At 46.9% G+C, this 27,989-nt stretch overlaps 1 protein-coding gene across 3 annotated transcripts; it reads left to right on the top strand.

Annotated features, from left to right (window-relative positions):
• Positions 1-86: 86 nt before the first annotated feature.
• Positions 87-27,513, top strand: LOC147440413 (short-chain dehydrogenase/reductase SDRA-like). 3 transcript variants are annotated; one of them, XM_086483522.1, is made up of 5 exons: positions 87-795; positions 26,493-26,720; positions 26,874-26,999; positions 27,092-27,118; positions 27,283-27,513. In XM_086483522.1, exons 3-5 carry the CDS (start codon positions 26,958-26,960, stop codon positions 27,439-27,441), a joined length of 228 nt encoding a protein of 75 aa, XP_086339648.1. In that variant the 5' UTR covers positions 87-795; positions 26,493-26,720; positions 26,874-26,957; the 3' UTR covers positions 27,442-27,513. The 3 variants fall into 3 exon arrangements, with proteins under 3 accessions (XP_086339648.1, XP_086339647.1, XP_086339646.1); XM_086483521.1 differs by lacking the exons at positions 26,874-26,999; positions 27,092-27,118; positions 27,283-27,513 and having other exon boundaries at positions 87-690; positions 26,493-26,715; XM_086483520.1 differs by lacking the exons at positions 26,874-26,999; positions 27,092-27,118; positions 27,283-27,513 and having other exon boundaries at positions 26,493-26,715.
• Positions 27,514-27,989: the final 476 nt, after the last annotated feature.

The following is a 27,989-nucleotide window of genomic DNA, read 5'->3' as shown; positions in this document are numbered from 1 at the left end:
CCTCTGCTTTTGTGCCCAAGCTTCTCAGCCATAGATCCCACCTCTGGGGCTTCATTTAATGCCCCGTGCCCTTCAGTGGTGAGGGGGGGGGGCGCTTCAGCTCAATCGTTTGTGGCAAGGCCCGATGGAGTTTGGAGGGTGTAAACGTTGCGAGTTAGACGATGCCTGCTGTGAGCGCGATGCAAGAGGTTGAGGCTGCCAGGCACAATTGCTATTGCGATGAGTTGCAGAATGGACGTAAGGGGGATGGGGGCGAGAGAATCTGGGGCAGGAATTTGTAAACTATTTGCTATTGCGATGAGTTGCAGAATGGACGTAAGGGGGATGGGGGCGAGAGAATCTGGGGCAGGAATTTGTAAACCATCAGCAGCGTCCTCCTTCTCCCACTGCATTTTCCCCTTCCCCCTCTTGTCTTAAATTGCAAGAGGCGCGTACCTGTACAACAGCCTCAGATTGGCGGGAAGGAAAGCAAAGCCAAGATTGTAGCAGAGTCACCCTTGCAGCAACAATGCTATCGAGTGGATAACTGAAAATGAGGTTTTTGAGATGGAGCTGGACAAACGTAAGGCTTCTCCATACAGGGGTCTTGCAAAAAAAAATGTGCAGCTTTATGAAGGTCCTTCTGTCAGTCTTGATCATGGAAATGGCGATGGCAGCCTGTCAAAAGATGTAAAAGAGAGGGATGGCATGGTACATGAAAGTTTTGTTGATCTCCCTTCAAGTGAAGTGAATGGCTTTATCTTCAGAGTAGTGAAGAGGTTGAATTTTTCGTTGCTGCAGATTCTGTTTTCTCTGGTGAGATCTCGTCATTTGTCCGTGTTTAGAAAAGGAAGCCACCAGTTGTGCTGATTGCTTTGCTTGCCTGATTCACGGTGCCAACTTCTTAATATTCTGAGTGGAACCCAAACAAAAGCTAAAGCTTTGCCATGCTTAGTGCTTACAAAACTCGAGGAGGGTAGTCAAATTGGGAGTTTTCTTCATTCTTTCCAATGCTCATGATGTCCATAGAAGTAAATGTACTCAATATAAAACAATATAAAACTAAACCCTTGAGGTGAATTAGTTCAGAAAATTCATAAATGCTGGTATTTGGAAACCTATGCCATGGGATAAACATCATGACTTACTACAGGCGCTCGAGATGAGCGAGGGGTAGAGAGCGTGATTTTTTCATCTGGTTTGATGGCATTAATACATCGAGAGGCGGGAGAGAGACGACAGCTCTGCAAAATCCCTCTCTTTTCCCAATGGCTCTGGCGTCCGTATGGCTGAAAAACAGTCAATTTACAGCGCATACACAGTGCTGAAAACGCACCTGTACGGTGAGGTTATAACCCTCACCGGTGCCTGCTTTGGAGTAGCAGCTAGCTACCCCTGTTCTTGCTCAAGGAGGCTCTTGCCTCAGCACAAAAGCATAAACCCACACAATTGTACATCAGTCAAATGAAGAGCCCTCTTGTGGGGCATCAATAACTGCACGTAAGGGAGAGAGAGAGCGGGAAAGAAAGCACTCCATAGCTCTTAACCTGTTGAAAGGTTCTCAATGAAGCATCTCCCAGCATAAATCGAGCGTCCCCTCTGTTGCCCTTGACCTGTAATGCATCTGTGAATAAATAGATGCAAAAAGGGGAAGATTTCTATGGCTGCCAAAACCTGCGTATCGCTGAAAACGCAGCAAAACAGTCTTGTAAACACGCATCTGATGCCTTCCAATGCTAAAAATGAGTTCCTTGGTCCAAGGTAAAGTCATGGGAAACTAAAAAATGGAGAGAAATGGTTGAAAATAAGAGTTAACAGCCTCCAAAACTCTCCAAAAAGTCAGTTACGAGTTCTGTTCTCCCAAACCTGGTAAATTGACCAAAAAGTGCCACTTGGCACTCATACACGTAATTTCCCTGCATTGGGCTTCCTGCTTAAAAATCTCTCAACTGGTGCATCAGTTGACTTTGCAGCAAAGTAATAAAATGTTCCCTTGGTCATACCGAAGGTAATGACGCGAACACATTTCAGGGCCCAAAATAGCAATTCCCTAATTTTTAGGAGATGCTTCCGTTGGGCTTCCATTGGTCATTTGACCATCTATCCTCATTGGGACCGTATCCAAAAGTGCAATGTGGCCCAACTGTCAGATACTTTCTGTTGGTGATCCCACCTTGACTTTATGCCTTTATTGAGTTCACTTCCTAGTATCCACCAACTTGCTAAGTGTGACGGGGGACCTACATGATCTTGAACTGAGCCTAGACATCCTTTTACTTTACGAGTTCCAGTGCCGACCAACTTCCCGTCTGCGGGTGAAACTACCGTTCACATTGGCCATACAATGTCCGACCATTTGCAACTTCAAAAAGAGGGTCTCAAAAATTAAACAAAAATCATTGGAAAGAAACCAACAACTAAGGTTAGCAGTTGCCACGTCCTCGTGACACGAAGAAGCACTACAGGCTATGTCTTTACCGTTGGAGGCACAATGGTATGTTGGGCTTCTAAATTGCAGAAGGTTGTATTGCTCTCCACCACAGAAGAAGAATATGTAGCTCTCACAGAGGCTAGCAAAGAAATCCTGTGGCTGAGGAGGTTCTTGGAGGAGCTTGGGCACAAGCAAGACAATTGTATATTGTGTAGTGATAGCCAAAGCGCTATCCATCTAACAAATAATTCAGCCTTTCACTCAAGGACAAAGAACATTAAAGTAATGTATCACTTCATACGCACGGTTTTGGAAGAGGGAGAGCTAAAGCTTGGAAAAGTGCATACAAATCGAAATTCTGCAAACATTATAATAAAGGTGGTCAACAAAGAGAAGTTGAGGGAATAAATATTTTTTTTTTCTTATTTTTCTTTTTTGTTTGGGTTCTTCCCCTTGTCCCCCCCCCCCCCCCCCCCCCCCCCTTTTTTTTCTAACTTTTATTTAATTTTATTTTATTCTGGTTTTTTTTGTTTCCCCTCCCCCTTTTTTGGGTGTTTTGGTTGCTCTCGCCTCCCGTTCCCCCCGCCTGTTGCGTTTTTCCCCCCCCTCCCCCCCCCCTCCCCGCCCCGCCTGTTTTGGTTCCCCCTCTTCGCCTCCCCCTCCCCTCCCCTTTTTGCCATCTCCCGCCCTCTTCCTTTCCTTCCCTTCCTTGTGATGGCAGCTGCAGGCTCAGATGGTGGCCTCTCAGATACCCCTCTTTGCTTCTCCAGAGATATGGAGAGCAGCATTGGGGAGCACCTCTCGATTCTTCAGGACAGAGGCTTCATCTGCAGGGTGGTGGGTAGTTCTCCTCCCAGGTAGAGGGAGAAGATACGAGAGTGGCTCACAGCGGCCCTCAGCCCCTCAGAGAGCATCTACAGGATCATCTTGCTTGGCAAAGGGTGTTTTATCACTGTTTTTTTTCTACAGCAGAGGCAACGCATTCAGTGGTTGCCAGAACTCCTCTCCAAATCCGGTATTTTATGTTTTATGACGTACCCTGGTACTCGGACTTCGACCCCTCCTCTTTTGACGAGTTGCACCAGATTCTGCGCTTCCTGGTACGACTTGCTTTTTCCAAAGCTGCCTGCACAGCTCAGGGTGCCAGCAGTTCTTCACCAGTTTGGATCAGTTTTTGGCACCTCTTTCCTTGACTCTTTCGACATTGATGTTGTAGCACCTTGTGTGAAGGTTGCTACGACTGCTTCCCAGGTGTTCCCAGAGTCCTTTCAGTATGAGTGGGAGGGAGTTATCAGGACTTAGATGATCTTGGTCACGGGTAGACCGAAGCAGTGCTGCTATTATCATCTCATGGGCCATTTAGTTCAAGACTGTCCCAGCTGAAGACCTAGACAGGGCCAGAGGCAGAGATAGACAGAGAGACAACAGACAACACCTCAGCACGGTCAGCAGACAGCACAGGGCAGAGGTGTCAGAGGTACTGATAGACAAAGACAGCCCACTATGGTTTATAGGAGGAGAGCTCCTCAGGACAGTGAGGAGCCACTTGCTGCACAGTCGCCAGTCCCCTCACAGGATTTTACATGAGAATAGCAGCAGTGCCCTTACTAGAGAGGGCAGTTGAGCCTCCAGACTCTTAGCTTCCAGACACAGCTCTTCAAGACACACCAAAGGACAGAGTTTACAGAGAGATAGGGGAGCCAGACAAGTCTCAAAGCTCTGATTTCATAGTGTTTGAGACAGCAGTGGAGGCAGAGACCAGCCGGCAGTGGAGTTGGTGCCCCCACCACCTCCACCTATCCCAGCCTCTTGGCTCCCTCTAGATTTCCTTCTACATGGACCGTGGAGGACATCAGCAACCCACCTGAGACCTGGATCCTCCGAGATCGATATCCTGCTTATTGAGTCTAGAGGTCCAGTTTTTCTAGGCAGAGACACTGCTACTCACATGTATCCCTTCAGCACAGATGGCCTATTCTCAGAGTGGACTAGTCAGACTGCTCAGGAGGTGATTGACTTTTCCTCAGAGGAGCAGCTGTACAGTTTGGGTTTTCCAGATGAGGAGATAGAGACCTTGGTCATGGAGACTATTGATCAGATGGGGAGACTCATTTGGACAGGCAAGGCTTGGTACCTGCGTTTTTGTTTTGCCATGGACCAGACTTTTTCTCCACCTTCCTCGTTTGTGCTATGGACTTTGAGAGATACAGCTGCTATTTTGGGAGCACAGGAGGATGTTTTGAGGAGATGGACACGAGATGATTGAGGCTTCCATGAGAGGATTTTCAGTTCCGTGGTATTGACTTATCCAGGAGTACAGATACGATATAGATACTTCCTGTTTTCGGATCTGGATACCAACTGGTTTGGTATAGGCCTTTCGGCTTATGGTCTTTGCGTCCACCACGGTGGAAGTCACCTTACCACCCACCTCCACTTGTACCCAGCCTCTGTTGTATCTTTAGACATCTGTACTAGAGCTTTTTCCCCTCTACGTTTCATGTATTATCAGCTACTGAGGGGTTTTTTCTTCCCTGTTTTGTATCAGCCATGGGCCACTGGCCGTTCTTTGTATATTTTCATATGTAATGGAAAGGGAATCAGCCCGCTTCTTTGCGCGCGCGAGAGAGAGAGAGAGAGAGAGAGAGAGAGAGAGAGAGAGGAAATGAAATGTTATATTAACATCTTCAAAAGGCCAAAATGACCTATGAGACCAATCTGTTACAAAATGGTGAATCTAATACCATGTCCGGGTACAAAAGAACTAGAACAAAGATACTACTACTAGAATCCATCCTCATCTACACTTTGGATGTCGAGAGAGTATGGCTCGAATCCTCTGCTGTAGTCTCCGTCGATGTTGTGTCTCCATCCATCTGTGCTGCCAGATCTCCCATGATGGTCTACTGAGGGTCCCCATACTTGAACTCCGTAGAGCATAGTTGAAGTCACTAGAGTGTCAAAAAGGCAGAGATTTGTTCGCGGTTCCTGAAACTGAATCTGCGAACACATCCTCTCCAATCCTCCCAAGGCTACATAGGCTCTCGTCAGTCTAGTCTCTGATGCTCTCCTCAATGAAAACACCGGTCCACTGAAGATTACCCCAAGATAGGTGTATGCATCTGTGTACTCCACAGTCTCTTGGCCATATGTAAATGTGGGTGCTGACTTCCTGACCCACTGTGATGTGGTGTTGAAAACCATAACCTTGGTTTTTCCAAGGTTGATAGATAATTCACTGTCACGAACAAATGTGTGCAAAGTATCTAAATGACGCTGCATTCCCTCTGGAGAGTCAGAAATCAATACAATATCATGAGCATATAGTAACAAGGGAATCCATGTCCCTGCTAGCTGAGCCCCTCTGTCTCCCTGTCGCTCTACATAGTCTGAAAACTCATCCACATACATCCCAAAAAGAGTCGGAGATAGGGGCATCCCTGCTTCACTCCAATAGTGGAGTGGACCATTGTAGACATTCCCTTAGTAGTGCGTACCCGCCCCATCATTGTCTTGTATAAAGCCAAAATACCCCATATCAGCTCTATAGGCACCCCCATGTTATGTAGTCTGCGTATAAGTCTGGCTCTCGGCACTGTGTCAAAAAGCTTTGCGGAAATCCACAAAGCTACAATAGATTCTCTCACCATGATGTCTACCCTCCTAAATAATAGCTCTGAGTGTCAGAATCTGGTCAAGAGTGGAGAAACCTCTCCTGAATCTTGCCTGCCCTGGTGCTCGTATGCCTTCTCGCTCTGCCCATCTACTTAGCTCCTGCTCAAGAACGGATGCATACAACCTAGCCAATGTGTGACCAACCATGGTGGTGCGATAATTCCTGGGAATCATGGGATCTCCTGACTTGAAAATAGGCACAATAGTAGTCATACTCCAAGTCTCTGGGAAGCCTTCATACATGGCTCAATTAAACAGCATAGCAAGAAGCTCTGCAAGCATATCTCTGGCATGGATGAAGTGCTCCGCTACTAGACCATCATGATCATGTACTTTCCCTGTCTTTATCCTGTCAATGGCTTTCCTTACCCTCTCAGAAGTAAAGAAATTACATGCCTCATGTCCCGACAAAGGTGGCTGCCCTGATGTTGTGTAGAGAGATGTGGCATATTCCCCCCATATCGCTGTGGAGGTGACGGTTGGTGGTGGTGAATGCTCACGGAAGAGCCTCCATGCTTCGCTTGAGTCTTGACTCATAAATAGCAAATACAGATCCCGCTCTAGCTGAGACAGATAAGCCCTTTTCTTTCGTTGCACTAGGCGGCGAAAGATAATCCGTGACTGTCTATGTGTGGTAATACCCATGAGCACTTCCCTATGTAGTTTGATCCTCGTCTCTCTACACTCCTCATCATACCAAGTGTTTTGGGGCATGCTTCCAGATCGTCTTTGTGTAGGCTGTTGTGGGGGTATGCCTCTGATGTTGCATCATGGAGCGCCTCTGTCAATATCTGAGTGAGTTCATCTAGTGGCCGTCCCGGCTCCTGAGTGCATAGCTGCCTGTATATCTCATCCATATACACAGAATCTGTCTCCCTCACGAAGGTATACCGAGTGTGACCTGACCTCTCCTAATGGGGCTGCGTTTCACTCTTACGTGACAAGATAGCATGATCAACTGCTACTCCAACTGGCTTATTGCCCACCATGAAATCTTGAAAGAATGGAATGAGACCTGGCTGGGCCATAACATAATCCACTGTACTAGCACCATGCCGATGTGGAAAGCATGTGAAACCTCCAGCTGTAGAAAATCTCTGTATGCCATTCAAAATGGCCAATCCATGTGCAGTTCCCATATCTATCAAGTATTTGCCATACTCGTGTACTCATCCTGTGATAGTCTGGATATGCCCATCTCTGTAACGTTCAGCTCCGTAAGCATCTCCTCGGAAGTATCATAGAATACTGTCTGGTGATGGGTAGTCCTAGCATTGAAGTCCCCTAGTATGATAATGTCGCCATCGCTGGAAAACTCCCATATGTCATTATCCAAAATAGCAAACGGGGACTGTACTCTAGGTGGTGCATATACTGACGTACTAGGAGGAAAATAACAAATAACAATGTAGAGGTATCTGCCTGTCTCTACCCTTAGCCTCACCCAGATGTACCTAACCTGCTCATCCTTGTGTGCTCTATATATCAATGGCTGCAACTCCTCCTTGAATAAAACCGCCACTCCCCTTGAGCCTTGTCCTCGATGCTCTGATCTGATCTCCTGTCTGTAAGCTGTCTTCCATCTATATCCGCTCACCTGTGGCATGGACTGCCCAGGGGCTTGATGTGTCTCAGAATAGAAAATGATGTCTCTCCCAGTGAAACTATCCTCAAAGGCACCTACATAAAGACGGAGTAACCCATTACAATTCCAGGCTGCCATCTTTAGTGTGGTCTTATAGGTCTCGTACCGTCATGCGGTGCGTCGCTCCAATATCACCACCCTTCCATCACGGTAAAAAGCAATCTTCCCTTTGTCCCTTGCCGCTCTAATTTCCGGTATTACCTCTTGCATATGAGGAATCTGCGAGAGGATGAGGTTATTTTCAAGAAAGATGCCCGTCTTCTTTAGAGTCGGTCTCTTCTTCAAGAAGTCCTTCTTTGCTTCCATGGAGGGGAAACGGAGGATGAGTGCCCTTTCCTTCGAGGTTTCCCCCTTGCTCCCACTTTTCTTATTGCCCACTCTCCAAGTTGGTTGCTCGGCTATACATATAACATTATTCTTAAGACTAGCAACATGTAGAGTGTAAAGAGTTCCATGTTTGAAACCCTTTGCCACAATCAAAGAATCCTTTGACAACTTCCAAAAAACATCTCCAAAAGAGGTATGATTCCAAAAGAGGTATAATAACCCTGATCATCAAGTTGCCCAATGCTAATCAAACTTTTTGCCAACTTTGAAACATGTCTCACATTCTTCAAAGTGAAGTGACAACCATTAGCAAACCGCAATTGCACATCACTAGTGCCGACTATGTTACACGCATAATTGTTTCCAAGACGGACTACACCTTTCCTTGAAGCATCATAAGTAGAAAACCATTCTCTACATGTAATAACATGAAATGATGCACCAGAATCAATGATCCAGTTTTGAAAGGTAGTAGTGGAACTTGCAACTAAAACATCATAGTCAAGAGATGATAAGAACAACACATCTCCATGTGATTCCATTGTGTTTGCTTCTTCAATTTTCATAGACGAAGCTTTCTGTTCATCTTTGTCTCGAACTTTCTTACCTTTAGCTTTTCTTTGCTCTCTCTTCCATCTAAAACAATCCTTTTGTATATGACCTGACTTATTGCAATGGTAACACTTTATGTCATGACGAGAACGAGATTTGCTTCTTGATTTTCCTCTATCTACAGATTCCTTTCTTGACTGCGATCTACCGTAAACTTTAAGAGCAATAGAACCTTTTCCACTGTCATTGTTCTTCCTGTTCATCTCTTCAGTCAAAAAAGAACTAGCAACCTTCTCCATGGTTAGTTCATTCATTGTAAGATTGTTCCTAACTGCCATACGAAAAGTATCCCAACTTTCTGGCAAAGTCGTCAACAAAAACATAGCTTTTAGGCTATCATTAAGAGGAGCCTTTTGTGCAATCAATTGGCTAAAAATTGCATTGAATTCGTTTAAGTGATCTGACACTGAACTCCCTTCTTTCATGTAACAATCAACAAGTTTCTTTAGCCAATAGACTTGGTGATGTAGCACTAGTCTGATCATAAAGATTGCACAAACGTTGCCATAACGCATAAGCACCTCCTTTAACATCTTCCACATTGTAGTACACAACCTTAGACAATGATAATTGAATGGTAGACTTAGCTATCTCATCTAGCTCTTCCCATCTTCCGCATCCATGTTCTCGGGTTTGACACCTTGAAACTTTATGGGTTTAACCTGCTTCTTTTGAACCAAGAAATTCATGATTAGCTTCTTCCAATAAGGAAAATTGTTTCCATCAAACTTTTCAATGTTAAGCAAAGCGCTATCCGAAGAAGAAGCCATAATGCAACTAAATGGCAAGAATAATGTTGACATAAATTCAGTAGGGTTTCAACTGTAAATTGAGTAAAATCTCAACCAACAAACCCAATAGAAGCACAAGAGAATGAATGGCAAGATAAAGAGATGTTCAAGAAATCATAGCCGTGAAATACACGGGAAAATGTTGGCAAAATTTCTCTTGTAAGAAGAACAGAATCTCAAATTCCAAATGTCATAAATTACCAGAATAAGCAATATCTGCTAGCATCTCGACAAGAAGAGTCATAAGCTAGTATCTCAACAAGAAGAGTCAAGAATCAACGCATCTCTCAATGCATACATATCATGAACGCATATGTCGAGCACCTATGCCCCCTATCATACTTGTCCTATGGCGAGGCCACGATAGGAGGAGCTCTTTCAACCCGGCCCCCAATGTTCGGCTTCAAAAAACCTCACGCACGACCCTCACAAAAGACTAAGCAATGACAACTATAGTCTCAACCTAGGTAACCCGGCCCCCAATGTTCGGCTTCAAAAAACCTCACGCACGACCCTCACAAAAGGCTAAGCAATGGCAACTATAGTCAGTCTCAAAAAATGACTATCTTCCGAACCAAGTCTCAGAAATGGCCGGAACTGTCATATTAGCCAAGATGGCCCCACAAATGCGTACATAGGGAGTATCCCCACAAGACCGTGCATCAAAGTAATCTACAATGCGCAACGGCAAGATGCACTATCAACCATAGATGAGCTCAATAAACATAATCCGAATGCATTTGTTTCCTTCAAAAGCCACGCATAAACTTCTGTTATGTATACTCAAAATCCCTGAGCAAATGAACCTCGCATCGAACTAACGAAGTATGCAATGCGGATCCCACTTCCAACAACTCTTCACAATAAAAGCATCCGCAACTTCCCGAACACCCTGTAGCCGGTCAGCCAATATCTTCCAAATCGTCCAAAATTTGCAGAAACTTCCTTCTGCAAAGTTGTAGATCTCGAAAAAACGGTTAGGTCTGACGGGAATGGACCTGAAATGGGATGTTTTTACAGGTCAAAACAGATCTGTAAAAATCTGTTGTTGTCTACCCTAGACCTACAAGCAGGCTTCCAAACATGTGGCGAAATCGGTGCGGAATTTGGCAAAACTTTCAATTGGAAAGTTGTAGACCACAGAGTTTCCGATAAGGTTCAAGGGAATCATGCTGAAAATCGACCTTTTTCTCAGTCAAATTTTTGTTGTAAAACAGTGCTGAAGATTTCGCAGCTTCACTGCAATCTCCGCCGCAGCGCTACAATGATGCAATGCCTTCTCTCCAACTCTGATACCAGTTGTAGATGAGTGCAGAGCGTGGAAGGGATGCATCATGCAAGGGTTGAGAGAGAGAGAGAGAGAGAGAGAGAGAGAGAGAGAGAGAGAGAGAGAGAGAGAGTTTTTGTGGATTATTGTTCTATATTATCAGTAAGAAAGAATGAGGTTAGGATTAGTGGAGCGGCTAGCTTGTGATGGTATTGGCCTAATCATTAATGGCCTTTATCGCCAACACCTTCCTCTCCTTGAGACGTGCAGAACGTCGAGGCTGTCCAGGTTTTGCCGAGTTTGGTAACTTCGTGACTCCAGAGGAAGAAACCGTAGAGTAGAGCCAACCAGGTACTAACTTCTCCTTGCGAGGTGGGACGGCCTCCACTGGAGAACCATCATCTGCATCAGAATCCAAATCTTACATGGCATGATCGGGTGAAGTAACTGGCTGCTATGTAGAGGGTATAGGAACAGGGGTAGGAGTGGGATCTAGTGTGGGAGGTGGAGGAGGAGGAGGTAGGGAAGGTGTAGGCTTAAATGCTGCCTCCTTTGCAGATGTGCTGAAAGACTCCAAGAAAGTCACATCACGGTGAACTGTGGTGGCCTTGGCGTCAGGATCATAAAGCTGGTATCCATCAGACTCCGGTGAATAGCCTAGGAAGATGAGTTTCTTCGACTTGAAGTCTAACTTCTGTCGCTTCTCCTTTGGCACATGGACAAAAGGCCGGACACCCAAAAACTCGAAAGTGTCAGACCGAGAACTTACGTCCGTAGTAAGCTTGATAGGGAGTCATGTCTTGCAAAGCATGCGTAGAGAACGGTTTTGGATGTAAACCGACGTGTTACACGCCTCTGCCCAGTAAAAATCCGAGGTAAAGAAGCATGTGCCAGCATGGCACGAGCCATCTCCATCATAGTCTAAATCTTCTGCTCAACAACTCCCTTCTGGGAAGGAGTGTAAGGAGTAGTTAGCTGGCATTGGATGCCCTTTGACTTGCACCACTGTGCAAAGTTCTTTGAAGTGAACTCACCCCCTGTGTCGGAGCGAAAACATTTGACGTGCAAATCCTTCTTCTTTTTGACCACCATCTTTCAATTTCGAATGAAACTGAAAGCCTTCGGCTTGAGCTTTAAGAACGAAGCCCAAGTGTACTTGCTACAATCATCCACAAGCACAAGCATGTACTGTGAGCCAGAAAATGAAGGAGTGCTCATCAGGCCACATAGATCAATGTAAATAAGTGCGAGTGGTGCCGATGGATGCCTGCTTAGGAAAGGCAGCCCTGTGCTGCTTGCCCAACTGGCAAGCCTTGAACACGCTTGGTGAAGAGCGTATCGTGGGTAAACCCTCCACAAGAGAGGTCCTAGTAGCTTGCTGGAGCTGCTGATAACTTAAGTGTCCAAATCGTGCATGCCATCGAGAAGAAGACTCCGAGGTTCGAGACAGAAGAGCAGTGAGGCGGTATAGGGATCCATCGCGCTCACCGTGTGCAAGAACAGTACCTGTCGTAGAATCAGCAACAATCACCTTGCTTCTCCCAAAGTGTATCTCAGCTCCCTGAGAGTCCAAACTCGACACGGAGAGGAGGTTGAAGGCCATGTCCGGAACGTAGAGCGCCTATACTGAACTAAAATTCGGATCTACGGTAGAACGGAAGAGGGTAATCTGGCTTGCACACACTGGAATCTCATGGTTGTCACCCATAGTGACGGTCTGCCCATGAGTCTCCCGGAGAGAGCTAAACCAAGACTGCTGGGGAGTCATGTGAGTGGTAGCTCCACTGTCAACAACCCAAGTACCTGACTGCAATGTAGCAAGGGCGTGGTCCCGCCGTCTCGTGAGAGGGTACAACTGTAGTCGAGGCTGTCTGTTTCTCCTTGTTGGCCTCTTCTCGCTTCTTCTTTTTGCATTCTGATTTTTTGTGCCCTTTCTTGTGGTAGTAGTAACATTTTATGTCCTTGTTCTTCTTCTTCTTCTTCTTACCTTTGCCTTTCTTGTTACCTTCTTCAGCGATCAAAGCTCCTTCAGCATCAACAACACCTCCAACTCTGAATGCGGAGTGCCCCTCGATCTGTTTAAGGGAAGGGAGAATCTCGTCCCATGCGGGAAAAGAGGTACGCCCGGATGTGAGCAAACTCTGAAAGTTGGGATCAAAGCCTGCGGGAAGCTTGAATAGTAAGAGGCCAGCCATGCGTGCCAAGGTGATGTCGCCTCCGGCAGAGACAAGGTCGTACCAAAGTTCTTCATACAGCGGGTTAAACCATCGAGTGAGTTGAAATCCTTGAGTTGGACGTTGTACAACTCCCGTTCAAGTGTGATATGTCTGGAAAACGATGTCTCAAACTGGTCAAGAATCCGTCTCCACAATGGATGTGCATGCTCCTCTTTGGAAACTTCCTTCGTGATGCGGTCTGAGAGGTTCATCATAAGAAAGGTGAAGACTCATATGTCCTGATCCACCGACTCGTCAATTTGATCCTGAGTGGCAGTGGGAAGGGTGGGCTGGCCGAATTGGTAAAATCATTCAATCATTCCCAGAGTGGATGGTAGGCAATGATTGTGCGGACTCGTGTCCTCCACACAACATAGTTGTGTAAATCCAACTTCTTCTCCTCAATAAACTGTCTGAGGGCATAATTTTTTTTTCCGAGAAAAAACTCCTTCTATTAGTTAATAAAACTGCCCATAGGGCTACAACCACCTCTACTAGAGAGGGCTACATCAACCATAAGGGGAGACTCTCCCAATGAAACAACAACATATGTACAATGAGGGCTAAATCAGGAGATGGGAGGAGGGAAAAGCCACACAGGTGGACGATAGTGCCATCTGGCCTGTACCATGGTGAAGAAAGGCCCAGGGCGCTAGAGAACGAACGCCTCTCTGCGCTACTGCATGCGGTCGGAGCTGCCATGAAGTCTCTCGAATTGTCCCCTGAGATCAGCTCCCGCCAAAAATCTCGAACAATCTCCGCTGGTGGCACAAGGCGAGCCTCGAAGATGCGGAAGCAACGGGCCCGCCAAATGAACTAGAGTGTCAGGCTACAGATGAGCTCCCAACATACCTCTCTCTCTCACTGCACTACTCCTGTGGGGTAAGCTCTGTAGGCAGGTTGGAGTGTAGGTCGACCCCCCTGTATCGCTATCATGCTGTTGGTGAAAGATAGCTCAAACCGTAGTGCAGGGCCCGTGAGGGTGGACCAAGCAGCTACCTCCCAAGTGTACTGTCGCATTGTGGAAAGAGCTGGTATCAGTCGGAGGACTCGAAGCCAAACCTGTTGTGCCATAGGGCAATCCTGGCGATCTCCCTCGATGCCATACAGTTCGGTACTAGTATCTCACTTTGAAACGGAGGGGATGTCACGTGCACATCTAACCCTATATGTATCGGACAAGCTACTTCATGACAAGGATTCAGTTCAGTTCAGTTAGCCTAGCTTAGGAAGTGTTCTGGCACTTTTGTGAGTCTGTTCGTAGACCGTGCATGTCCAGACACTTAGAGTAGATGCATATCCTTTGGTTTCACACAACATGATCATCAAATTACCATCAGATTCCATCAAGAGCATTTTACAGTGCAGAAAACCTATTTTAGCCATTTTTCACTTATTATTATTAAGTGACTGTTGTTGGAAAACTGGGTAGGGCAAATTGGCTATGATTTTATATAAGAAAACCTAGCGCTAGCACTTTTTGGCAAAAGAGGCAGCAGGAACGAAGTGTTCTACAGACACCTTCTCAGTAAGACCTCCCCGGCAGTCAACCTAGCGTTTTCAGTCAACAGACCAAAGACTAGCCTACCGTTTTTCATGAAGGACAGCCCTGGCGTTTGCAGACAGCAGATCAAGCCTGGCATTAGCAGATTCCCTCAGCAGATCACTAGCGTTTTTGCATCAGACATAGATTCAGCCCTAGTGTTTTTGGATCAGCAGAACAACATAGCATTTTGCAGATTCTCCGCGATAGAACCAGCATAGGTATCAACGTTTTCAGTTTTTAGCAATCAGACTCCGCAGTAGAACCCCCGACCTTGTAGATCTCACCTTCCCGCAGTAGATCCTTGCTGCACGGTCAGATCAGCCAAGGTTTGCAGATTGAGCCCGGAAAACGCAGATTTCAGCATCTGCGTTTTCAGCGCGTCGTTGTCGCATTGTCGTCATCGCCGTCGTCACCAACATTGAGTCAGAATTCAGCAGATACAAGATTTGCAGATTTCAGCAGGCCTTGTCGTTGTCCTCATCGTCATCGACATCGTCGGCAAGTCCATTGCATTGTAGTGATTTGTGCAATCAATAGTAGACCGGTCTCGCCATAGAGAGTGGGGCCTTCGGAGGAGGGTTTGACAACATTCTGGTGTCGTATTCTTCTCTCTCTATCTCCCAGTCTCAGCACCTTCACAGTGTTTATCCACTTTGTTTGTGATCATTTGCACTCTCTCACTAAAGGAACGGAAGGCTCTCCCTTCCGTAAGTAAAAGGAACCTTGAGCACAGTTTGAAGCACTCATCTTGAGCAAAGTTCAATATTCACATCCGCTGCACCTTACAACGTGGTTGGCCACTATAACTCTGCCTGCCAAAGAGAGTCGTGCCGAACTCCAATGTAACAACTTCCTCCTGATGGACAGGAGGAGGGGAGCAATCTGCTGCTCAGGAGACAAGCCTTGGCGAGCCTGATAGCACAAGTAGCGAAACTGCAGTCCCTGGGGGGAATCCATCTAAAACCCTCACGTGGCAACCAATCAGGCATGTGAGCACTGCCAACCTAGAAAGCCACTGTCTTCCTCCAATTGATTAGTACGCCTGATGCACAACAAAACGTCTGTAGAGCCAGCTCACAACTGTGCAGGTTGGCCTCTTGGCCCTCGAAGTACAAAGCTGAGTCGTATGCAAAGTCAACATCCAGTGGCTCATCGCCTTGAATAGGGAGCGCTGAGCCACTCAAACCAGCGTACTGTGAACCCAAGAATCTGCTCATCGCCTCAACATAGAACAGAAAGAGGAAGGGGGCTAGAGGACAGCCCTGCCTGACCGAGCGTGTGAGCATGAAACGGTCTCCTCTACCTCTTGCCAAAAGCACCTGACTGTGTGCACGTCTGTAAAGAGCTGACACACCTCTGATCCAAGCATCTGAGAAACCCATCCTGCGTAGAGTGCCCTTCAAGAAGTCCCCGTCAACTCTGTTGTAGGCCTTCTCCAAATCGAGAAGAAGTATCACTAGATCCTCACCTCGAAGGCGCGCGAGGGCAAATGCCTCCAAAAAGTGAAGATGTTGTCGAGGATACTGCGCTTCTTGACAAAACCTATCTGGGTCCCATGTATAATGCTCTCTAAAATTGGCTGAATCAACAAACTCAGAGCCTTGGCTAGAATTTTTGTAAGCTGAGTTGAGGATGGTGATGGGCCGCCACTGCCAAAGAGGCAGTTCAAGCCTCTGGCGCATCTCCTTAGTCAAAAGACAAGGCATCTATGCCCAGACCTGTTCTCTTCATGCATCCCGACGCTCTGATTGAGGCTCTGCTGACAGCAAGTCACGGTAAAAGTCAATAGCAACTGCACGCATATCCTCTGGCTCTGAAGAAACTGACCCGTCAGATCTCCTGAACTAGCTGACTTTGGTGTGCGCATGGCGGGGTCCCACTGTCTCAAAGAACGCCCAGTCACTCTGTCACCCACTTGGGTCCACTGAGACGCCTGTCCAGGGAAAGCAAACTCATGGCGCCTCTTCTCTATGCTGGCAAGAAAGCAACGCCCCATTGGAGACGTTGCTCCTCCTCCCTCACTGCAGACAAGCGAGCCGTAGACTCCTGGAGAAAGAAGCGACTAAGCTGAGCAAGTCCGAAGGCCACTCTGTCAGCAGGGGAGTCCTGCGTGTCTAAGTCCTTTGTCCAAAGAGCCACCAATGCTCTCTGAGCTCTGAGTCCATCAAGATCTTCTCAGGAATGCATAGCATCGTGCTCCCCCTCCTTTGTCTATCTATCACAGTGAGTATCACTGGTGCATGGTCCGAAAGAGATGTCCCAGCCAAAATGCAAACTGACCCACCCAAGTCACAAATGTGGTCACTAGCGTAGAAGCGATTTATTCGAGATGGATTCATTCCTCCCACTCTACGGTCCGAGCGAGAGAAGGCCAGGCTGTTTGGGGGCCTCACAAAGCCGGAGTGCTGCCAACATCTGAAACCCTCAAAGTCATACATAGCCTCTTCCAAGTTGCCAACTCAGCCCCGTGCACAGTAGCATGGCTACCTCCAATCCTGTCAGAGGGGTCGTCCAACATGTTGAAGTCACCCCCAATGCACCATTGCTCTTGAGTTTGCATGCGGCAGAGACTCTACAATGTGAGACCAAAACTCTGCACGTGTACTTGCCACATTGGGCGCATAGATGTTCAGGAAGCCCAAGAGGCAGCCCTAAACATGCATAGTAATCCACTGAGACCTGCCAGGCACAATAATACCTCTGCCCACAATGGCTTGCTGCCAAGCGTTCGCAATAGTCACACATACTCCTCCCTGATACCACCAAGTCCAAATGCAGCTGACCAAAATGTCTCATATCGATCACACAAAAGCTGACCACATTGTCTAATCTGGCTTTCACATTGCTCTTGTAACATAAGAAGATTAATCTCTCTGTCCTCAACTCTGTGTACCCTGTGCCTGAGTACCCTGTGACTCTGTCTGCTGGTGCTGGTCAGCCTTAGGAGGTTGGGGCTGAGTCTGAGGTGAGGATCGGGGTCTCCTCCGTGGACAGGCCTTTGCAAGATGGCCCATCTGTTGACAAATGAAGCATTGATTCGGGAGGCCCGAATACGCAACGCTCTGGCGGAGCCAACCACCACTCACTCGAGGTAGTAGAATGACCTTGGGGAGGGTGTGGCTGTCCTAGACCAGAACACGAATTGTGGGTATATGCCATTTGCCTTGGCAGCTACTACAGAGGCTACCGTCGTGCGAGGTGTCTCCAGGATGGTCCCAATCTCTAAGCCAATCCTGGATAGGAGCAAAAGGTACTCCCTCCTCAGGCTGGGGAAGCAGACTGAGATTGGAAGGTCTGCCTCCTCGATAAGAACGTCGGTAGCTGGGTCGAAACCATGGCGTCACTATCGAAAATGAGCTCGAATTGATCGGATGGCCAGGGGGCTCATCGCAATGACCTTGGATGCCATCTCGGGAGTCTCGAACTCTATCTGGTAGTAACCACGTCTGAGAAGCTGAAGATCGAGGATCTTGCCACCTCTGCTAAAAGGCGGGCCTGGAGGAGATCACGCACCTCTCCTCTGCTGGGTCTGGTGTCGAGAATCTTGCAGATAACAGAGGTGGCTTGGAGGCGCATCACCCCTATCTCTAAGCTCGCTTGCTCTGTAGGCGAAAGAGCAAGTCGGATGGTGGGTTCTGCGGGGTCGGGCGAGGGGCCTTCCGTCAAGTCCCTCTTTTGGCGGGGCAGAATCCATCTGTGTTTGCTGCTACACAGAAGTGCGGAAGGAATGAAGGCGAGACCAAGCCCTGCTGGAGAGAGCACGCCAAAGTGAGTGAGTACAGCTGGGCGAACCCCTCAAGCAAAACTTTTGGTGGGGAGGGGAGGGCTGGTGACGGGCGAGGATGGAGGGAAAGCTCGCGAGGGCTGCGGCAGCTAGCTGGGCAACGCGCAGGTGAGGAGGAGGGGGACAACGATGGCGAGCGGGTAGCGAGCATTGAGCATTTTTGCAGGCAAACAAGCTTAGAGTCTCCTTGTGCTCTAACTCTTTGTATGGTGTGAGGGCATAGTTGTTGGATGTTGCATTGGCAGAGGACGACGTAGTCGCATAAGTGGAAGTCACCGTGGTCGTAGTAGACATAGGGGGTGTCTTTTTTGATTGTTGGGGAGGATGGAAGGAAAGCTCGCGAGGGTTGCAGCAGCTAGCTGGGCAGCGCGCAGGTGAGGCGGGGAGGGGGGGACAGCGATGGCGAGCGGGTAGCGAGCAGCGAGCATTTTTGCAGGCAAACAAGCTTAGAGTCTCCTTGTGCTCTAACTCTTTGTATCATGTGAGGGCATAGTTGTTGGATGTTGCGTTGGCAGATGACGACGTAGTCGCAGAAGTGGAAGTCACCGTGGTCGTAGTAGATGTAGGGATTGTTGTCCCTCCTGCTTTGGAGTCGATATGTCACGTGCTCAGAGAATGTCCCAAGGGTCAATGGATAAGATCTCAAGTCGCCGAAGAAGGTACTGACTCAATGCTGTAGCAGTCCAAGATAACCGCTTAAACAACCACTGGATGGTGTCCTGACGAGCAATGGAGTAATCGACCACACAATAGGCAAAAAATTAGCCTGCTGTCTACCCAAAAAACACCTGCAAAGGGGCTGAAGACGCTGCTGTAACAGGGAATTCAGCGGGCTTGTATGTCACCAATCGGTATGGGAGCGTCCCAGAGGTTGAGGTTATGGGATCCTCGTACTTCTCAGCCGTCGGATGGCTGAAAACAGAGAAAAAACAGCAAGCAAGTGGTCAATTTCTTGCGGATACCTGATGAAAGTGTAGATCTGCTGGTTCCAGGCGGTGGAAGAAGGGCCAAGTAGGTCCCGTAGGGTGCAGAGGCTTAGTGTTTGCTGAAAACGCAGCAGCAAACCAAAAACGCAAGGCTCCAGAAAAACATAGATCTGGCCTCAAAACGCTAGGTAGATCTGGTGCAGGTCTGGGGCGTTTTTTCTACAAGGAGGGGGCACCAATAGGAGGAGAGCAGATCGCTATTGCTGTGCCAAAAAAAACACTGATGTGGCTCCAAATCGTAAGAGGCTCCAAAATCGCTACCTGGCTGAAAACGCAAGGCACAAAATTGCACTTTTACGCGATGAAATTCTGCAGAAGACCTAGCGTTAGGCTGATCTGTGGTGATGGAAAGCTGCAACTTTCCGGCGATGGAATTGTCGCCAAACACGAGCAAGAGCCTCTTATCACCGGTCTTGGACGTCTGATACCATGTGAGAGTGAGCAGCGGAGAGGGTATGAGACCACGCGTGCCGAAAACGCGAGACGAGAGAGAGAGAGAGAGAGAGAGAGAGAGAGAGAGAGAGAGAGAGAGATGATGATGATGATGATGTATTTACGTCCTCGGGGGGCCAAAATGACCCATGGGACCCAAAATCTCATATATGAGACTCCCCCCTTCCCATGTGAAGGAGGGGGTGTGTCATGATTGTGTGGTGATCTTGTTTGTGAGTGTGGTGTGATGTTCTAGCACTTTGGCAAGATAGATGCCTAGTGCTACTAGAGAGGGATGTGTTCTTGAGAGAAGCTCCTCAAATGTAGTAAAGTTGAGGAAAGTCGACCCGAATGTGCGCATATGCTGGACATTCAAGGGTTACATACATGTGCCTCATTTTCCAATGAATTCAAGTTGCATTGAGTGCATCTCCTCATGTTTTCATCAATATTCAGCCATCCTCCCGTTTTACTTTTGAGCATGTGTGATCTTGTCCGCATCAAGGTGATGGCCCGTCTCGCACGGTAGGACATGGGTGTTCTGATATATATTTGGAGAGAGAGAGAGAGAGAGAGAGAGAGAGAGAGAGAGAGAGAGAGAGAGAGAGAACGCTAGAAGCACAGATGCTCTACAAGTAATGCTCTCAATACACACTGTCTGAATAAAAAAGCCCAAGCACTCCTTTTATAGGATGTTGGGTTGAGGTAGGGCAATAATGTGTAACTAGGTCAAAAATATAAAAGCCCATAAAATCGCTGAAATATGTGTGCACCCAGCTAGACTCAAAAAATGACCGTGCAGACACGTGCTAAAGTGCCCACCCGTGCAACCTACGTGATGGACAATGGGTGGTCAGCCCGGGACAATCACTAGCTATACAAAATGGTGAAGCAACGGTGGTGTAACTCTTATAGAAACAGGGAACGGGGTGACGCGGGCCTTAATGGCGAGGACGAGACGGGGGACACCGGGATGTGGGATGAGACGCGAATTTGGGACGCCGAGACATTCATCACAAGGGGCGGGGGCGGGATGCGTCCCAGGTTGCGCGTCTCCGGTGACAGATCCGTATGGGATGTGGGCAGGGGGCGTATGGACAGCGGGCGGGAATTTTTAAATTTGAATTTCAAATTCAAAACGGCCATTTAGTCCCTAGGGGACGTTTCACTTGGAAGTTGGGCGCGGGGGGCTTTCTATTTAAGAGGACCCAAGGTCCCAAAGGCCAAGACTAAGTGGCGCAAGGGGCAAGCCTCATTCATGATACTACACATCCATTGCACAAGGGCCCAAGACTCTCTCCTTCCCCTCTCTCTTTCCCATGGCCATCGGGCCCAAGGCCTCAAGGCTCATAGTCACCATAGCCTCATACTACATACCGAAGTGTTGAGCCTTGCCCTCCCCTCTCGAGTCTCTCCTTCCCTCTCTCTTTCTCTCATCTCTCCTCCTCTCCAAGTCGAAACTTTGGAGCCTTGATTCCTTGAAGCCTACCCCTCTCTCCTTCTCTCCGAGTGGCGAGATTTCTCTAATATCTATCATCTATGGCATCTCAAGATGGATCCGAAGCTTCTCTAAGCCCTCCTCCTTCTCCTCCCTCTAGCCCCGCCGCGGCTTCTCAACCCCCTTCCTCAGCCAACTTCACATGGACATGGTGGAATGAGGTGATCGCTCCCAAGTCCAGTGTTGGAGGTGGAAGCAAGCCATGGAAGTGCCGCCGTTGTGGCTATGAACGCAACGGTTCCGTGAGGAAGGTGCGCTCACAGTTCCTTCACGAAAAAGGGCATCAAGTTCAATTTTGCTCGCAAACCGTCTCGGATGAGGAGAAGCAAAAGCTCCTACACCTTGAGAAGACTCTAGAGAATATCAAAGAGGCCAAGAAGAATCGCAACAAGCGTCGCACGGTGAATCCGAGGGAGATGGCCATGACGGCTTTCATCCGAGCATCAGCATCCCCTTCTTCGGCATCATTTTGTGCATCAATCGGCACCGGCGGCGATCGCCCACCTCCACCCTCTGCAAACCCTTCATCGTAGTCTTTCCCTCATTCTCGTCCACCCAAGCGGCAAGCAACTCTTGGAGAGAGTTGGAAACCGGCCTTGAAAGAGGAGGTAGATGTGGCCGTGGCAAGATTTTTCTACCACGACCATATTGCTTTCAATGGGGCACGGTAAACTCTATAGACTATAACTTATAAGGCTTAAGCTTTAATCTTTAGTTTGTACAATGTACATCACTAATGTACACTTTTTTTTTGACAATAGGTCTCCATATTTTAAAGAAAAGGCACAGAAGATGATTGTGGAGGCGGCATGTGCATCCACAAGGGCTTCATGGAAGAAGATTGGGGTATCCCTCATTGTGGATGGGTGGTGTAATACCTGTCGTCGCTCCATTCATGGTGTGTTGGCATATTCTCGGGGGGAGATGTATTTCATTGACTCCCATGATGCATCGAAGACCGGGAAGAGTGCGCAAGTACTTGCATCAGAGTGGGCGCTTGCATTGAGAAGGTGGGAAAGCATGATGTCATTGCCGTCGTCACCGATGGAGAAAATAGCAATCGTGTCGCCAGAGTCATCATCGAATCCCATTATCCAAAAACCACGGTCACATATTGCATGGTTCATTGCCTCAACAATCTTCTCAAAGATATAGGCGCCTTGGAATGGATTTCCCTCGTCATTGAGCATGCAAATCTTGATTCAAGCCTTGTGCATGTGCCATGTACTATGTATAATGTCGGTACGAGGAGATCCAAGAATTGTGTGTGTCTTACTATTCTCCTCCTCTTGCGGCGGCTTATGTAGTGGATCCACAATTTCAACAAGGGGACCAATGGACGGACAAAGAGGTGATGAATGGTTGGCAAACCATCCTTGCGTGCCTTGTGCCCGACCCAAAGGAAAGTGTCACAAATGGGTGACGTGGCATGGCATGGCATGGCTGGACACAATTACTGTGGGGCAGCAGATACACACACACACCTCGGTTGGCAGCTCTCGGAAAATCTGCAGACATGCTGACGTGGCAGACCGTATGGCCTTACATGATTTCCGACGCAAAACGCGGCAGCAGGTTGACGTGGCAAGGCTGTATGGAAAATCTGCTTTTTGTGCAGCTGAATTCTACGCAAGGCTTTTGGAGAAGCTTGATAAGTTGCTTCATTTTAAGATGTTTTTAAAAGTGAAAGCTTTTGGGGCTCTGCTTTTGGGCATCCCTTGTAAACATTTAAATAGGTGGGCAGGGCCTCACAACTCAGAGCATTTGGACGCAGAGTCTGAGAGTGAGAACCCTCCCACTCCCTTGCCGTGTCGAATTAATTGTGAATTCTGAACAGTTTTGAAGTGAATCTTTGTTGTGTCGCGGTAGAATCTTGACTTGGAGTGTCCAACTTTGTTACAGTAAGGACCGAGATTTGGAGGCAAATCAATGTCCACAGGAAAGGAAAGGGAGAAATTTGTCACATGCGTGTTGCACAAGCAATTCGCTTTGAGATGGGGAGTCCTCTTTGGTGGGAGGAGTTTGGGGCGGGATTGGGCGGTTTATAAGATTTGGCTATTCGCATTCTTAGCCAAGCATGCACTACGAGTTGCTTGGAGCAACTTTGGAGTGTGTATGCTCATGTTGCCTCAAAGAAGAGGAATCATCTTGATGTGCAGAGAGCCAATGATCTCATATATGTCTCATTAAATTCGAAGATGTTTTCCAAGTTAGACCAAAGTGATGATTTTACGGAGTGGGCACTTGGAGAGGATGATCCTATCCCAAAGATAGAGATAAATGCAGAGGGAGAGATTGAGACAACACCACTTGAGGATGATTTTTTGGAGCAAATGGACTTTGCAGAGCTAGTTGTCATTCAGTTGGCACCATGGGCCATCATGTAGACCTCTTGAGTCTTGACGCTTGAGTCTTGACTCTTGAGTCCTTCCCTTTTTGAGTCATATTTTGTACTTCTGTCATTTGACATTGTCCCATATATGCTAAACTCTAGTTATCCACTCTTCACTTGTACATCATTACTTTTTGCCCTTTGACGAGGATGATTGATCACCACATCACGTGCGCGGTGTCACGCACGCCCTTACTACATGTTATATTTTGGTATTATGTAATATGAGTGCAAAACCCACTTTTTCTTTGCAATCTTGTGCTCTTAGTGTTGTCTAGTATATGCCGAGTACTAGATCTGCAAAGAACTAGTGTTTTTTAAAGCGCATCCCTTGTTTTGCCACGTACGCGTCCCTGGGACCTGTCACGTCCTCGAGACCCGGCCCCGTCTCCATATGACTATGGTGACTCTAACAGGCACCACGGGCCAACTTGAAAGAATAGACTGAACAAACTTTTAGGCACTTCAAAACAATTGAACTAAAAGAGAATCTTCACACAAGATATACAGTGGCGTAGTTCCACCCCTAGAGTGCACTGGCCCTAAACTGTGGTGCCCCTTTCGGTATTTCTTTATATTGCTTCAACACGGTAAAACACTTGAAGCTCTGCTCTGCACCTCCCGCCGGTTGAATGCCAAAGAGTGAGCCATTAGTACATATCCAAAAGCAGTCACATGAAAAGATCAAGTCTAAAAGCATCTGGTTTTAAAAGCTAGTGCCCAAAGGGCTGTCTGTATAGCATTTCTATGTCATCAATTGTCAGCACAAAACGCGGGGTTGTCTGTACAGAATGCCACATCGGTTTCTACGCAAAATTTGTGTGTGTGTGTGTGTGTGTGTGTGTGTGTGATCTTTTGCTTTATTTTAAGGCCTTAGGCTGGTTAGGATTTTTAGTCCTATCCCATTTTAATAATTGGCTACTCGACGAGGATTTGTAAGTTGGTGAGGGCTTCGTCTTCTTCTGCTTCTGCTAGGATTTAGGCCGCTTGATTGGGATCTGCAAGTTGGCTAGGGTTAGGCTTAGGGAGTCCTAGCCCTATGGGTCTTCAGTGGCTTTTTTGACACGTGGGCAGCTTGTGACAGTTAGGTTATGCAACAATAAAGATATTTCCGGAAATTTTCAAATGAACCGTCTATAGTAAGAGCACAATCTTAGAAAGCTCCTTATGTCATGGACATTCCAAAGCCTTGGCCAATCTTGTATTGCGGACACCTTGGTCCTCAATTCTAACATCCTCTACCGAGGCAACGTGTCCTATGAGAAAGTGCATCTTTGGAAGGAAAAACTCACTTATCTTGCCATTAATAACCAATTTGTGCTCTCTCAAGTCCTAAAGCACTTTCAGTAAATGCTCTCTATGTTCTACCTCGGATTCAGAGAAAACAATGACGTCATCAAAGAACGTTCCCACAAACTGGCAATACTCTCTAAGTGTCCTATTCATCATCCTGTTGAACGTTGTAGGAGCATTCGTGAGTCCAAAGGGCATCACGAGATACCCATACAATTCAAAGGATGTCTTGAACGCGGTCTTGTATACATCTCCAGGAGCGCTCTTGATCTGATGATAGCCACTTTCAAGGTCAATTCTTCTAAAATAGAACCCTGTAATCTATCGAGTATATCATTGATCCCGGGTAATGGAAATGTGTTCTTGACGGCGATCTTGTTGAGAGCTCTACAATCGATGCACATCCTTCAAGATCTGTTTTTCTTCTCAACCAGCAAAACTTGGGAACAAAAAGGAGATGTATAGTGCTGGATCAATCCTTTCTCCAAAAGTTCTTGTACTTGGCTCATTATCTCTTTGTGTTGAGCTCAAATCACTCTGTAAGGGGGTTTATTTGAAGGAGTATTGCGAGGAAGTAGATCTATGGTGTGATCCTTTGGCCTTTCAAGCAGTAGTTCGCCAAGCAAACCCTTAGAAAACAATTGACTTGAGCTTGAAGAAAACTTTTCCATTCCAACTTGACAAATTGGAATCCTTACTACTAGCCACATTATTGAGAAAGATCAAGTAAACAAAAAGACTCGATTTCATTAATTTAGAAATGGCCGAAGCTGGTACAAGGGGTATTGATTCTCCTTGCAATTTTACATCAATCACTATTTCCCAACCTTGCTATTCCTCATATTCTATGACCACATTGCATGGCATCCCTAAAAGAACATTGCACCCTCCAAAAGTCATGATGTTGAAGTCTTCGTGCCGTATGTAACGTGGCAGTATAGCTGCAGCTTACCAATGACGGGTGTTACGGCAACTTCGTGCCCTTACGCTACACCATTGTATCCATTTGTGGCCCCATGTCTTCAGGCTTAGCCGCAGCTTACCAATGACGGGTGTTACGGCAACTTCGTGCCCTTACGCTACACCATTGTATCCATTTGTGGCCCCATGTCTTCAGGCTTGATCCCTAGTCTTCAGGCTAACATTGCATCTATTTGTGGCCCCATGTCTTTAGGCTTGATCCTTAGTCGAGCTGCCATCTCAGTCGAGATAAAGTTGGCCTTGGCTTCCACTGTCGAAGAATATAAGCGCTTCTTGATCCTGCACCTTGCCCCATGTCGTGCATAGCTTAGTGTTGGTCCTGCCTTGATTTCCCCTTTCTTTGCTCGCCCCTCGGTGGCTTCTGATGATTCTGGTTTGTCCTCATCCTTTTCCTCCTCCTTTGGGCACTTAGCTAAGATGTGCCCCGTCTCTTCACACCCAAAGCATTTGCCTCGCCTATAGTACTTTGCCTTCTGTCTTAGCAGACATCTATGGGGTGGAAGATTTCTTCTTTTGAGTCATGGATTTTAGTCTATGCTCATCTACGTCATTCACAATAAACAATTTCTTTCATGCTTCATCTTAAGGTTGAGCTTTGTATGGGATCATGATTGGACATTTGTCATTTGTATTGCAGAAATTTGGGCGATTGGATATCTTTGTGTCAAATGCAGCAGTGAGTTCTTCAATAGATCCTGTCCTCAGCATGTCAGGATGAGCCTTGGACAAGTTATGGGATATCAATGTAAAGGCGGGCGTTCTTCTCATACAGGCAGGCTCTCAAATGGCACCTCTTGAGGATTTGAGAGGATACTTGCATGGACATGGCTTTATGATTGTGAAGGATGTGTATACATGTGTATAGGTAATGTATACATGCCTATTTTCAGCACTTTTGTCGTTTATTGGATGTTCAGAGGACCTACGCATGTAAAACTTTCTGTCTCATAGGCCAACATTGGCCTTTTGAAGACGCTAATAAAGCTTTCTTTCTTTCTTTAATTCTTGGCATTTGCAGGAGGTAGCTCCACACTTAGCAGAAGGTGGTTCGGTAATCCTTATCTCTTCTATAGCTGGCTACAATCCTCAAGGACATCTTGCAATGTATGCTGTCACTAAGACCGCCTTATTTGGTCTAACCAAGGTTTGCACTTGGATATATATATGTGGGTTTCTATCTTGAGATTCCAACTTTGCCATAAATTTGTTGTGACCATTGTTGTTGGATGCATGCAGGCCCTCGCTGCAGAGCTCACACCCAAGGTCCGAGTCAATTGTGTCGCTCCTGGCTTTGTTGTGCACACACACCTTTCGGACTTTATATTTCAACATGAAGCGACGATAAAGCTCTTTCTTTTTATTGAGGATCTGCGTCAGCTTACATAATATAGGTTTCCGATGTAGCTATTGGTTGGTCGTGTGTGCAGAAAGAGGAAGTGAAATTACACACTTTGCTAGGTAGATTTGGTAAGGCAGATGATATGGATGCAGCTGTAGCCTTCTTAGTTTCGGATGATGTGTCATATATTACCGGGGAAGTTTTGCCAGTCAGCGGCGGTATACCATCTAGATTGTTAATCATTTAGGAATGCATCACTACATGCAGATTTGTTGTAAACTGAGCTTTCAGATAAATTTTTAATTTGATAAGTTATTTGAAAAACCAATTGATATTTTTGCCAGCGAGTCTCAAGAAGTTTAAAGTTCGGTATTTGCTTGGGAACATTGAGGAAAAACGTCGGTCACAAGTCCCCTCCACCTTCGTGCCTGCAAGACATTTTATCAAATATTGCCTTTCTGCTCACAAGAAGATTTAGAAATTTTCTCATGTAGGAAAAGGGAGTGGAGCCTTTTCAGGAAAAGGGAGCCTTTTCAGTGTTTTTCATACAATGCATAACATCATGAGCTTCTGCTCGGGAGGCACCACATACCTAGCTAGGTATGCCGTGCATCCCTCACAGAAAGCTCATGATGTTGAGTTAAGTCATACTCTAGGAATTATTGTGAGAATCTGTCCAAAACTTCTTGTGGCTGTTTCAGCTCATTTGTTTGGAGGCTTGTTGCATAAATTATCCTGAGGTATGTGAAGCGATGTCCTAAACATATGCGATTTTGAATTTGTTCATAAGATTGG

This window comes from Adiantum capillus-veneris, chromosome 15 (assembly GCF_014529385.1).
Source record: "Adiantum capillus-veneris isolate H3 chromosome 15, ASM1452938v2, whole genome shotgun sequence".
In the NCBI taxonomy this organism is placed as follows: Eukaryota; Viridiplantae; Streptophyta; class Polypodiopsida; order Polypodiales; family Pteridaceae; genus Adiantum; species Adiantum capillus-veneris.
The sequence above is the reverse complement of the archived record's forward strand: the minus strand, read 5'-3'. Positions and strand labels throughout refer to the sequence as shown.